The sequence below is a fragment of the Hibiscus syriacus genome, unplaced genomic scaffold (genome assembly GCF_006381635.1).
Source record: "Hibiscus syriacus cultivar Baekdansim isolate YM2019G1 unplaced genomic scaffold, ASM638163v2 tig00110403_pilon, whole genome shotgun sequence".
NCBI lineage: Eukaryota > Viridiplantae > Streptophyta > Magnoliopsida > Malvales > Malvaceae > Hibiscus > Hibiscus syriacus.
This window is the reverse complement of record NW_024062723.1, coordinates 463,700-477,514: the sequence shown is the minus strand read 5'-3', so window position 1 is coordinate 477,514 and position 13,815 is coordinate 463,700. Positions and strand designations below refer to the sequence as shown.

The window sequence follows — 13,815 nt, the reverse complement described above, 5'->3', positions numbered from 1 at the left end:
TCTTCGAATTGTTCTTGGTACTCCTCAATCGAATTTCTTTGCCACGGTTTATTGAACTCTTCCATTGTATATGCATATGTTCTGTCACAAAATCGTTGGCAAAGATCCACTACAAACTCCGACCATGTTACTTGGTTTTGTTGCATAATATAACCATCGAACCACATTTTCGTTTTTTCGACTAAATACATAGCAACCACTTCTAACTTTCGATGGTCTGGTATAGCAAACAATGAAAAACACTTTTGACACTTTTTTACCCAGCCTCTAGGATTGTTCCCATCAAATGTTTTTAGCTCTATTTTAAGTCAGAGATTACATGGTCTGAAGCCTTCATCAACCTGATACTGATTTGCTCTCCCCTTAGGTTGATGTTCAGTAAGTTTTAATGGTTCATTCAAATAATCATTTGGCTTAGGTGTCTGGGAGTGTATAAAGGTAGGATTTTGGGAACTAGAGGGAAAAGGGTTAAGAGCTAAGACACCTGGTTCCCCTGGTTTATATCGTTCGGTTTCTTCAATAACAGTCACTTGTGTCAAGGATCGTCCTTCATTTTTTTGAGATTAGGTTTAAAAAATTTACCTTCATCGATCTAGATGCCCGGTTTTGTTTGTTTTTCTGGTTCCTTATCGTTTCCGATAAGAATCCTCAAAATCTTTGCCAACCCGGACTTGTTATCCTCCAATCCAGCTTCTAGATTATGCATTCTGGAGTCGAGACTTTACATTTTGTCCTCTATTCTCTTTTGTTGATCGTCCATTTTACTTTGCATTCCAATGACTTGGTCCTGTATAGCTTCCAAATTTGATTTTTCTACCATGGTTCGAGTTTTTTTTCAATTTTCCCAGCTTGAAAAAAAGTTTGGTTTTTTTTTCTAGCTTTGATACCAATTTGTCACGTTTGAAGGGTGAATTTCAGAATTTTAGGTTAAAGGAGAAGAGCGTAGGTTGAAGAAAAATCAGAACTTTGCATAAATTCATTCATATCCTTGTATTACATCGTTTGAGCATATATATTCTCTAGAACACTTGTCTATTTTGTCTTATTCTCGGTTAACCTGCTTTTCAATGCTAGGCATCAAAACGTCATCGTCTAGCTGCTGCTCTTTAGATTCCATCTTCAAATCAATTGATCCTTCCTCGTGCTCTAATCCTTAATTTCTCACATTTCCCCCCCCCCCTCTTTCACCTTCCATCGTGACAATATCAATTGTTCCTTCCTCGTGCCCTAATCCCCAATCTCGAGCAATCTCTAGTTTCTTATATTTGTCCCTCATTTTACCTTCTATCATGACATTATATTTTATATTCTGTGTAAAATATTAGGGGATGAATATTCATTTAAGGTGTTGACTCCTTGTTTTATTTGTCGTTGTTGGATTTCTTTAACACAGCAGTATGTACTTGTATTATGTTAACCATGTCACGCTCAATACAAAATCATAAAACAAGAAATTAAGAGAGTACGAATTAAATTATCTCATAATTGTGTTATTCTTAAAAATTATGGATTTGAGTATGAATATTTTTATTTTAGAATTAAAAATCGTACATTAAAGATTACCCACGTGTAGTTTTTAATTGCCATATGTGGCTGAAGCTGACTTCACTAAACATCCACCAAGCTCGGCCTTGTAAATGTGTGGCCCTGAAACACCGAGTCTTCAATCACAATAAAAGAACCCGTGTACCCTTGAAACTAATAATTTTTTTTTTTAACTTTCACTGGGAAAAACCTCCATCAATGGCTGCTTTCATCCCTCTCAAGCTATCACTGCTCTTGAGTCTGCTCTCAAACATTGGTTTCCTGTCAGAAACCACCAAGAACAACGTTGGGATATTTCCACCTACGTGCAATCGGATCGAGTGCCCAAGTTTCGACGTCATTCAACAAGGCAATGGCTATGAGATTCGCAGGTACAACTCCAGTGTGTGGATGTCAACTTCTCCTATTCAGGATATTTCTCTTGTTCAGGCCACCAGGACTGGCTTTCTTCAGTAAGTTTTACTATCATAATCACCACTTATTAAATCTGTTTTCTTTGCTTCAAAGTTTCAAAAACTACAGATTAATGGAAGCTTATGGTTCCTACTTTGCTTGTAGGCTATTTGACTACATTCAAGGGAAGAACAAGTACGAGCAGCAGATAGAAATGACAGGTCCAGTGATCACTGAAGTTTTACCAAGCGATGGACCCTTCTGTGAGTCATAGTTTACCGTCAGTTTTTATGTCCCAAAGGTGGACCAGGCGAATCCGCCGCCAGCTGAAGGCCTCCATCTCCAAAGATGGGAATCGACTTACGTAGCGATAAGGCAATTCGGGGGATTTGTTACGGACTATAACATTGCAGAGGAAGCTGCTGCTTTGCAAGCCAGTCTTGAAGGCACTGTTTGGTCTGCTGCAATCGACAAGACTCGGAAAGATGATGGCGCTTCGGTTTATACGGTTGCTCAGTATAACTCTCCTTTCGAATTTAGTGGCAGGGTGAATGAGATTTGGATGTTGTTTGATTTGGAAGATGAGTTCTTGCCTGTTCAAGTATCAAAATAACTCAGCTAGCTTCCTCGACTGCAAGTTACAGGACAGTAATGAAATTTACGTATGTTTTAAATATCTGAACTTTGTATGAGAAAAAGAGGGTCTGTATCTACTGGTTTTTCTTTCACTCCAAGCTGAAGTTCAATTTCTTATGATGATCACTTTCCAAAGCTTCAAGTATGTGTATGTATGTATCCCTTCAGTGCCGGCAGACGGGGATTAAAATGTTCCCAAAACTGAGCATTGCCTAAAAGAACCCAAGACAAACGTCTGCAATATACAATCTTCAGAAAATATCAAATAATCCTTTCATTTGGGTTCTTTCATATGATCCAAATGCCTCAATCAACAAAGCCATTGAAAATACAAAAATTGAGGCAACACTTTTAACTTGGCTAAGTCACTATTTAATCACTTGGATATTCCATGAACTACCATTCTCAATGACCATAAGTTCCTATCAAATGTATTTTTGGGGTTACCCCCATATTTTACAAACATTCCATGATCAGTATCTAAAGAAAAATCTTTCAAAGAATCACAGACCTGTTTGAAGTTCTCTTGATATTGGTTCACGATTCGGGAAGACGAGTACGAATCCAGAGCATAACCCTTCTCCTCTAAGAAGTACCTCATCCAGAACATAACCCTTTTCCTCTAAGAAGTACCTCGTGTGGGGTCTACTAGTCGAAAACACTCTGCACGAAACTGAGTTGCGAGAAGATGATTCTGGGGTGTACAAGTTATTGGGGATTGAGAATGGATCTCCATTGCTGGCATCGGCATGATCGACGGTACTGAAAGAGTCTCGAGTACTCTCTGTTGTAAATGAAGCCTCGTCTGAGCTAGTGAAAAGGGACCAATCACTTGATGATGTAGCATCGGAGAACTCCAAATTGGGTAGTTCGGCATACAACTCTACCACTCGATGAATGTTACTACTTGCATTCTGCCGGAGAATGCCATTAGAGTAGCGGTTGATACAGCCTGCGGCAATTTCAGGCCTAGAATCTGGGTAAAACTTGGGGCTAACAGAGTAGGTGCTGGATTTTCTTTGTGATGGTCGTGAAGGCTTCTCCATTGTCGAAGTGATGTGCCTAGTAGGAACTTGCTTGGTCTTTTCAGCGATTGCTCTTGGAGGCCGAGGGTATGACCTTGAAATAATCACATACTTTCAGACTAGAAGAGATTATTCAAGTAACATTCATACAACAAAGAAACATCAATAGATGCCTACCTCATGTAAAATAAGATGTATGCATCCTCAGACATCACTTGGCTCATCGAGACCGGATGTACCTGAAAGCGGGTACACCGAAACCGTGTTTCAATTCCGTTGCAGAAAGATATTTGACCAGTGAGCTTTCAACAAGTAAAACCATTATGTTGATGCTAACTTTACCTCGGTATCATCTATCCTGAACCAAATGCCTCGTAAATCTTTTATGTATGACACATAATGTCCGGAAAAAGACGCATTGAGTGTATCTAAATGCACCACAACAGCATAAAGCATGTAAAGAGGAGGAATGTCACCCATTCCAGTCATGAAAGGAACCATGTCCAGCATGTCAGGAAAAGTGATACACTTGTTTATTTTCCCATATTTTCCCTCCTGATCAAGTAACAGAAACATCAAGAAATAATCACTAAAAATAATATACTCAAACAACAGATACACATAAAGGAATGAAAAGATGAACCACTCGATATCGAAACCTATGATGGCTAAATTCTTTCATAAGTAAACAACAGAGATGTAAATTCTGAGATACACTGTTGCATTTATGACATGAAATTAACAGAAGAGCAAACAGCAAAGTAATACCTGAAACCTCTTTAAGACAATCGTCAGGATGTTAGGAGCCTCGTGTATGCGCAACTGCTTCCGAGCTCGAGCATAACTAGAACACCTTTTAACAAAAATATTTGCAGAGACAATAAATTAAAGTTAGAACAAATTAGTTGATAGTTCTAATAAAATGATAAAATGATAACTCACTGAAACAATGTTTCATACCTTTCACATCTGTACATGTTTTCTCCATCCAAATCTTCAGGTGTTGTAAACTGAGTTAAAGCATCTTCCAGTGACTCAACCCAACCATATATCTCCAAAGTAAGATCCATAATGTTTTCGTATCTTTCTGACTCGTGAGAACATCTAAGACACTTCACCTGGTTACACGGATATTCAATATAGGCAACAAAAAAATGTACATATACATGAATGAATCAAGGAAAGATAAAATTAAGCACCACAAAAATATACCGTGATATAAAAGTAAAACAAAGTAAAATAGTTATAAACACCTTTGACGTAAGGCGCCCTCTGAAAGTATGTTGTATAAATGTCGTCTCTTGCAACCTGGGGTCAACCTTTTGTTCCCCACCTAATCTCTCCAAGCATATAGATTGCATTGAAGCAACCAAGAGTCTGAAATAGACAAGAATTTAACTTTCAGAGAGGCAAGGTGATGAAATTTCCATTCTTACATAAAGTGAAAAGCATCAAATTCCAAATCGAAATTAACAAATCTAGACATATAAATGAGGGGAAATGAAGGGAGCCGGGGAATATTGGCTCGTGAATTCTATAGACCTCAAGAACTCGTGTGCATCTTCCTGATTTCCATCACCCATCTGGCCATTAATACTTCGGATGTGTGAAAGGATCCTACTAGGTGACAAGGGCCCCCCAGCATCTCTTAATAACATAATATGTTGTTCAAGCTCACACATAAGACACCAATCTTTCCCATAACCTACAATTACTACGAAGTGAGCTATGCATGGAATCAAAAGGTGTCAATATCAGTATGAAAAGAAAACACAAGCAAGACACATTAAAGCAAGTACAGGTTCTTGAATGAGATCCATGTAGCAAATAAATGCTGAGAGGCTTCGTGCAGGTTAAGCACTGCAGCACAGCATTTGCATAGCAACTGCAAAATGAAAACTACAATGAGTGCATAAAACAGGAAGTCCTACGACTTTCTTTTATATGCATACAAACAAGTCATCCTCTGAAAAATCCAAAAAGGCAATCCAGATCACAGAGAAATAAAAGAAACAAAAATGGTACCTGTTTCCACAATTTAGAAGGCCCCTTGGTGATAACTCAAAGACTTCACACCGAAAGAAATTTACAAATTCTTCATAAGGAAACAGCATCTGTGACAATAGGATAGGGTTTTTCATTCACAATTCAAGATCCCCATGAAACAATTTAACTCAAAAACAGGAGTGGAAAGAAAACAATCATAGATAAATGTATAGGAACTGACCTTTATATTCTTATGTCTATCACCATAGAGTGCAGGAAAATCCTGCCTGGCAAGCTTTGATGACCTTCGTAAACCCGTCATCTCCATAACTCCAATGCTAGAAACTCCATTGATTCCAGGTCCCGGTTTGTTACCTGTCATTCCAGAAACTTATGCATGAAAATTGAATAAAAAACTACAAATGACATGGCTAAAATATGAAGAAAGAAATACCAAAAACCTACTTAATTCATTAGGAATTTGGCCTTTTCTCTCCATTTCAGGGTGCAATCGTTCCCCAGACACTTTCACTGTTGATTTAGGTGACTTAGAGATTTTGGGTCCTACGGACTGCAATGAACTTCTACCTTTTGTGCATTCTTTTGCTGCTCCCATGCCGCAACAGTCTAATTCTACTGATTTACTGCTAAAAGCATTTTCTCTGTTGACTATGTTCTCTGAACTCCAGACAAAGGCATGTTCGGCTTCATGTGCACTTGTCCCACCTTTTACAGAATATGGTGAGCCAGAAATTTCATAGTTGCTTTTGGATTCGGACATGTTGCCACGTTGGCTTTGATGTTTATGACCCTCATGAATGGCATTACTTAAATTTTGTCCACAAATATGCATGTTAGAGCCATTGGCCTTTTCCTGTTTAAGGATTCCATCTTCGGATACAACAAAACCACTAGTTCTTGACTGCAGCAATAGTTTGATGCAATTATCAGAAACAATGTGATTAGATAAAAGTTAACACATTCTACATGAAAATCTTAAGATGAGAACCTTATGCTTTCTAAGAGCCTCTTTCGAATAAATATTATTAAGTGTCGAACTAGTCTCTCTAGTTCTCAAGGTCTCCTCACAAGAATCAAATACAGCTACATCCTCTCTTCTTAGCATTTCTCCATTGGATTTACGAGAAATTCTTTTGTCTGCACGTTTCTCTGGTGCACAGATCTGAGAGGTACCGATAGTAGAACAATCCCCATTATCAAATAATCCAGTGGTTACGGGACAATGATTTATATTATCTAAAGGTGCATTTTCCTTGACAGCCTGCTTATTAATGTATTCTAAGAACTGTGAATTCATGTTGTCACTGAGTAGCGCAGATTCTTCAAATGAGGCAACACTAGGAAACATGCTCACGCTCGAGCTTTCACTCTCCGACTGCAGGCATTCTTCCTTATGAACTTGCCTCCAATGAATAATCTGGCACCTCCCAGAACTGCATAAACTCAACAGTTTTAGAGTAGAAATATACGAAAGGTAGAAGGAAAATTTTCAACAACCAAAAACAATAATAAATATATCAGCTCATGGCTAGGGTTCACAAAAAAGTTCCCAAGAATGTATAGAATATACTCCAGGATATAAATGAATCCAAAATCCATTTTCGAAAGGCAACCACGAGGGAGGCATATCTATGTTTGCAGAGTGATAATAAACAAGTAAACCATTCAACGACAATGAAGTAAAGCAACAAAAGATGCATTGCAGCTGCTAAGCGATGGAATATACCAATATCTAACAGCCTTGCATCTCGAGCAGCGAGTTGTAGCTGGACCAAAACACCTAGCACACACATGCAATCCCTTCTTCGGAATAGGAACAACTGGAATAACACTGACAGAAGCCATTGCTTCTGCTGTAAGAGCTTCTTCAGCGGAGAGATGAGCAAGTAAACCTATCTTCTCTCGTTTCTTTGAAACCTCACTCCATCTCCCAAGCAAGAAATAAGCAACCAGAGGGAACACCACCAAGACCAGAAATAATGCGGGTATATCAGATTCTCTTGGCTCAAGCATGTTCCAACAAGCTTTCTTATGACCAATTCGAGCTCAGATTTACCATCCAGAAGATATTCTTCAACAGCTACATAAGCTCATTGAAATCAACTTCCACGCCAGTTACAAATGACAACATAAAAATAATGCTCAGCCACTTAACCCTGTCAATATTTCTTTGACAAATTAGGTCACAAATTAGATTGATATATAAAGAACTGCACTATCATACATGCACACAACTATAGGTCACACATTATATTCTTTCTAATGAGGTCTGAGTCAACTTATATATCTATTGTTTCGATTGTAAGATAATTTGTTAATACACAGAAGAATCTAAATACCTTAAATTAGTTTGAGCTTGGAAAGGCTCAATCATATCTGATTTTTATGAAGGATTCATTGTGACAAAAGCAGTTCTGATATACAAATGACACAAGCTGATAAGATTTCCACACTTTGCTTCCATGGAGAGCAACAAAATGTAAGGAAATGGAGCAATTTGGATGGAGGAGAAACCATCTTTCTACTAGCTTGTAAGGTCTAGGAACGACATCTGAAACCGTTTTCCGCTCAACAAAACAGCTAAATAAATCATCTCACTTCGACAAGCCACAACAAGCTAAGTCATTGAAAAACAACTAGTACTCTCTCAAAACACCAGCATTTTAGCTAGAGTCACTCGAATCAAGCACACGAGATTAAGTATTGTTGAAAAGAACAAACCCAAGAGAATGTCATTCAAATATTTCCCATTTGAAAAAGACCAATTAGCATAGCCAAATTAATCAATTTCCAAGAACTGCTTCCATATTCAGGTCCTTGTCTACACTTATACCCAAAATGGAAAATACAACACAAAGCAAATCCAGCATTTTCTAGGACAAAGCTAGTAGAATAAGTACAGCTTATTCGCTTAACAAATAATTCTTCTGCCCGAAAAAACAATACTAACTTTTCTTCAAAACAGAAAATTCATTGAAACCCAGCATTTCAGCAATCCCAGATTCAAAACCCCGAAAGGGATAAAATAAGCAGTAAAGCAAGTACAACTTAATGAAACCATGGGAAAAGTTGAGTAAAGCTTGAATCTTTCTTACCTCTATTTCAAGCAAGTAGATGAATAATTCTAAACCCAGAGCAAAAAACACCCAGCAAACAGTTTCTTTTCTCTTCAAAACTTGGGTTTTTTTCCTTTCCCTGAAAAAAGATCCTTTGATTCCTCGGATGGTAACTCTGAATACAACTGCTTCTCTCTGTTACTTTCTTTGCATTCACATTATTTTCCTTTTTCCAGTTTTTAAGATTTTGGCCCTCAAAAAAAAAATTTGTCTGCCTCTATTCAGACCCAAAGCACTGTACTTTTAATCACTTTATACACGTGGCACGTGGCCATTTGCTATCAACTGGACACGAGGTGGGCTCCACTCCTTGTACGGTTATGGGGAGTGGTGACGAAATACTGTGATTTTGTTATCCACCGTCGAATTTGTGGAATTGGGTGTTTTGGAGTGTGCTTGCTTTGCGTTATTTTATTTTTAGTGAAGTCATTTTAAATTTGTTTATTATACAAATTGGTACTTTGACTTAGTAATAGTTTAGAAATTGGTAATTAAACTTTAGTTTATCTAAAATTCATACATGAATTTAGAGAAAAAAATTGATACCTATTTTGACTCCACAACTATGCAATCAATCAAGTTACTCGCATTGTATTAATAAGTTAAAAAATGATGACATCATTAAATACTATAGGATAAAGTATACAAATGACCCCGCTTATAGGATAGTGTTTTATTAAATACTTTTACTATTAAAATTTATAAAATATCATTCGACTATAGAGTGTTTATTTGTTAAGTCATTCGACTATCAAAAGTTACAAAATGGTCACTTGATTGTTCATTATGTTCCAAACTTGTCTTTTTCTGTTAAAAATTTGACAGTTGTCTAAGCTGGACGTTAACATGATGACTGAGATGTCATAAGATTTTTGGATCAGATTTTATCATATCATAGTCAGTAAGTTAACGTTATACTCAAAATACTGTCATTTTTTTTAACAGAAAAGGACGAGTTTGGAACATAATGAATAGTCGAGTGATCATTTTGTAACTTTTGATAGTCAAGGGATTCAACAAAACAACACTTTATAGTCGAAGGACTTTTTGTAGCTTATAATAGTCAATGGACTTGATGAAAGAGTACCTTATATTAAGGGGACCATTCGTGTACTTTACCCAATACTATTTATCATAATATAATTGATTATTAAAATATCATATTAATAAATTAATTTAATTTGTTTTATTGTAACACCCGAATTTCGGGTCAGTAATTCGGGTTATCTCAAACTCAAGAGTCGAGTCCATTAGATTTCCTAAGATAGTGGAGATCAATTAAAATAAGGTATTGGGCTTAAGTAAGGCCCAATAGTTTTGGGAAAGTGGTGTTTTTATAAGTAAATAGGAAAATGACCTAAAATTTTTGTTTACCCTTTTTGCTAAAGCTGAAAATTCTCCCCTCTTTTATATCATTCACGTATACCAACTCTCCCATAATATCACACCCACCCTTCTTCTTCTTCTTCTTCTTCTTCTTCTTTCCATTAGTTTCCATTCCTCATTCCTTTCAAGGCCCAAGTTTCAAGCAATCTAAGTTTAGTTTGTTATAGCCAAGGTAAGAATGTTTCTCTCCATCCTTCAAGCTTTGTTTTAAGCTTCATATTGTAGGTTTTAAGATTAGTTTTCAAAATGGGTTTTATGGAATTTTGAGGGGATCTTTGAATCCAATCTTTATTTTAGTATGTTCAAGTTGCCTAGAGTATTTTAAGCTTTAATCTAAGAGCTTAGTTGGTTTAGTAACCATTTTCTTACCCTTATTTAGCTAAAGAGGTGGGTGAAGTTCTAAAGCAAAGGAAGAAGATAAGGTGACTCCTAGTTGAGTTGAGGGAGATTTTATCAACCAATGAGTTCAGGTAACACACTATCAACTCTTCCATACTCCTAGTGATTCATTAGAAATGAGTTATAGCTTGAGAGCAAGTTATGAAGCTCAGTGTTGTATGTTAATGGTAGATTTCACGTTTTATGTTATAAACATGTTATAAAGCCTTTATTATGACCTTAGTTCTTCAAATAAAACTCTAAGCATGTTTGGGGACCTCACTAAGGTCTTTGGTAGTTTTTCGTACTTGTTTGATGCTTTCTGCAGGTCGAGTCTCAGTACCAGAGGGTTGGTATCGAGACATGTTCTTTGTTTCTGGGTAAAAATATGAATTTCTGGGTAATAGTATTAAGACCATTGTCTTGGTATCGAGACCGAAATTTCAGTAGCTAAAAATGGTTTCGAGACCCACATAGGGTATTGAGACCAGTGCAAGGGTATCGATACCATATGTCTGTTTTGGGCAGAAAAGTCAGTTTTTGAGTGTTTTAGACTCGAGGTACCCAACACTTCAGTATTTCTTCAAATAAGACTATAAGCGAAAACATAATTATTGTTTAAATCAAACGTAGAAGCAAAAATAAAAGTAGGACCAAATAAGACTATCCTTGTTTGAAATGCTCGGGAAAACGACTAGGACACCCGAGTTCCTTTAGGAAAGATAGCAAAGTTGAAAGTATAGATCAATCCGGATATCCTTAGGTAGGGCCGAGTCCCTTCAGTCGACTAACTATGTTTTTTGAGGCCTTAACACCCATGAGGGGTGGGTTAGTCAGGGGTATGGTGTCCGATGCAGAGATTCTGGGGACCATATCCTCGGTAAACTAGAGGGGTGTGTGAGCTCCGAGATGTAGCACCTCAGTCGCACCATGATGTTTACTATAGAGTAGATAGTGGGTATACGAGTATACTCATTGAAGCAGAACAATCAACCAGATCAATAGAGTAGAATAATAGAACAGAACAGTAGACCAGATCAATAGATCATATAGCAGTAGACCAAATAACGATAAACGAGATAGTAGCAGACTTGATAGTTTGAGCATTTCAATGATGAACTTTTAGTATGTTTTAGTTGTTAGTGTGGCACTGAGCTAGTTAACTCATCCTTCGGATGTTTCCGTGGGTAGGTTAGTATATCGAGCAGGTCGAGAAGTTTTAGAGCTACTAAGATCCAGATTCAGTGTAGAGTAGAGTACGCCATCGAGTTTTGAAGTTTATGTGTATTCATAAACCAAATTGTAAAGTTACATTGTAAAGTCAGTTAAGAGTCGGTTTGTAATATTTTAAAATGTATTTATTTATTTACTTTGGACCCCAGTGTAAAGTTTTAACTTATATTATTTTATGAATGTTTATGTTGAAATATATTTGAAAATGGTTGTTTTAAATTAATAGAAAGAGTGAAAAAGTTGGTTAGCCACTCCGGTGGTTCCGTGTGGCATTTTACATCAGTCGATTGTGTGTCGTCCTGGTCTAGAGTGTTACATTTCTAGTTTAAGTGTCAACTTGATATAACTTATTTGTACATTTTTTAGGTTTATGTATCACTTGTTATCTAAATTTTGTTTTTTAAAATTAATATTTGAATTTGATTTTTATCAAATATGCTTAACATTAAAATGTATAATAAATATTAAGTTTGCAAATCAATTAAAATTAAAAACAAAATTAGAATAATTTAAATTATAAAAATAAATTTAAATATCAAATAATATGTTAATAATCTATAACTTATTGAACTAATAGACAAATGAAATGCTATATATTCTAAAATGATTAAACTTTGATGATTTAAGAAGGGCTCACACTACACACACCATATCACATCGATCAAATAATGCTATATCTCACTGTCTACAGCAGAATCTAAACAGGATTAATTTATCATTAAACTGTTACAAATGCTATGGACCTTTTTTTTTTCTTATGCCTACAATTCAAAGAAGTTGATTTTGAGTTTTCTTTTTTCTGAAAAAAAAACATTTAGCCAGGTAGCATAAGACAGTATAAGCAAGTATATGTTCAGACATGTATGAAAGATTTTTTTTTTGTTAATCTGAGATAAATATAAGATAATATATGTTCAGAGATAACTCACAATCATTTGACATTAAATGCTCACACCCTCACATTTCTGGTGTTAGAATTCGAAAACTCTATTAAGATTATTTGGTTCATGCAACGTGCATGAAAGATGACAATGCATATTTATGGAAAATGCATAAACCCTAGCTACTGCAATATGGCAATGCATATTTATATACACTCTATATGATCTTGAGCCTCAATCATATAAATAATTCATTTCATAACTTTATTTCTCAAACTATATACGAATATTAATTACTTACACTCAACATATATATATATATATATATATATAGAAAGCATACCTTTAGAAATAAATTCAACGTCTTAAACAAATAGAAAATATACTTATGCTGCAAAAAAAAAAACTCTTAATTATGGATTGGAGGCTTCCTTCTTGCCGGCGTATAGTCCATAGCTTCTAATTCATCAACATCGGAGAGTGCTCCGCTTCCGGTTGCCGTAACCACCTGACCGCCGAGACCCTCCTTCGTTTCCCTAGCAATCGGTGAACACCAAGCTACAAACACGAAAACAAGAGTTAATCGAGGACGAATATAATGATCCATATCCAAATGGTTTGACAAGGATTGAAGGGTTTAAGGTTTCAGTTTACCAATCGGAGTTGTAGAAATAAAGCAAAGGAAGATGAAAACAACCAGAACATGCTTGCAAGGAATTCTAGCCATATTGTCTTTAAAAATTATAGTGTTTTGTTTTCAAATCTCTTGCTGTCTCTCTTATATAATAGTATCATAACCATTTTTTGATAAAACAATTAAATATTATTTTAAAAACGATTATGATTTTAATTTTGAAAAATTGGGAATTTTGGATTAATTGAAATTAAATCGAATGAGAGTCGCCATCGACCTTTTGGATTAGGTAGGTCGAATACCTAAAAATGTCTTTTAAAAATAATTTTAAGAAAAATCATTTTTAAGACAACATTTACCAGAAATCGTATTAAAACGGGTTCGGAAGTCGTTTACGCGTGGATAATGATTAACACCCCACAACGCCCAAAAAACTGGTACTGTGTCGCTTACACGTTGTCGTTAATGGTGAAAATTATAAATCGAGTATAAAGTTAAATTATGATTCGTTTATTGAGATTTAATTAATTTGCTTCGAAATAATTAATTAGAGAAAATTCTTTAACTTGAAAAGAAACTTC

General features: G+C 35.9%; 1 protein-coding gene and 1 pseudogene across 2 annotated transcripts; one reads left to right on the top strand and one right to left on the bottom strand.

Annotated features, from left to right (window-relative positions):
- Positions 1 to 1,724: 1,724 nt before the first annotated feature.
- On the top strand, positions 1,725 to 2,569 carry LOC120123750 (annotated as a pseudogene).
- A 440-nt stretch (positions 2,570 to 3,009) lies between these two features.
- Positions 3,010 to 8,853, bottom strand: LOC120123749 (ubiquitin carboxyl-terminal hydrolase 15-like). 2 transcript variants are annotated; one of them, XM_039142576.1, is made up of 14 exons: positions 8,702 to 8,853; positions 7,333 to 7,762; positions 6,595 to 7,039; positions 6,051 to 6,507; positions 5,827 to 5,960; positions 5,625 to 5,713; positions 5,399 to 5,484; positions 5,142 to 5,304; positions 4,853 to 4,976; positions 4,560 to 4,717; positions 4,368 to 4,452; positions 3,942 to 4,154; positions 3,777 to 3,838; positions 3,010 to 3,693 (listed from the first exon to the last, which is right to left on the bottom strand). In XM_039142576.1, the coding sequence occupies exons 2-14, from the start codon at positions 7,617 to 7,619 to the stop codon at positions 3,078 to 3,080; spliced, it is 2,919 nt and encodes a 972-aa protein (XP_038998507.1). In that variant the 5' UTR covers positions 7,620 to 7,762; positions 8,702 to 8,853; the 3' UTR covers positions 3,010 to 3,077. The 2 variants fall into 2 exon arrangements, with proteins under 2 accessions (XP_038998507.1, XP_038998508.1); XM_039142577.1 differs by having other exon boundaries at positions 7,333 to 7,774; positions 8,702 to 8,843.
- Between the last annotated feature and the right edge of the window lie 4,962 nt (positions 8,854 to 13,815).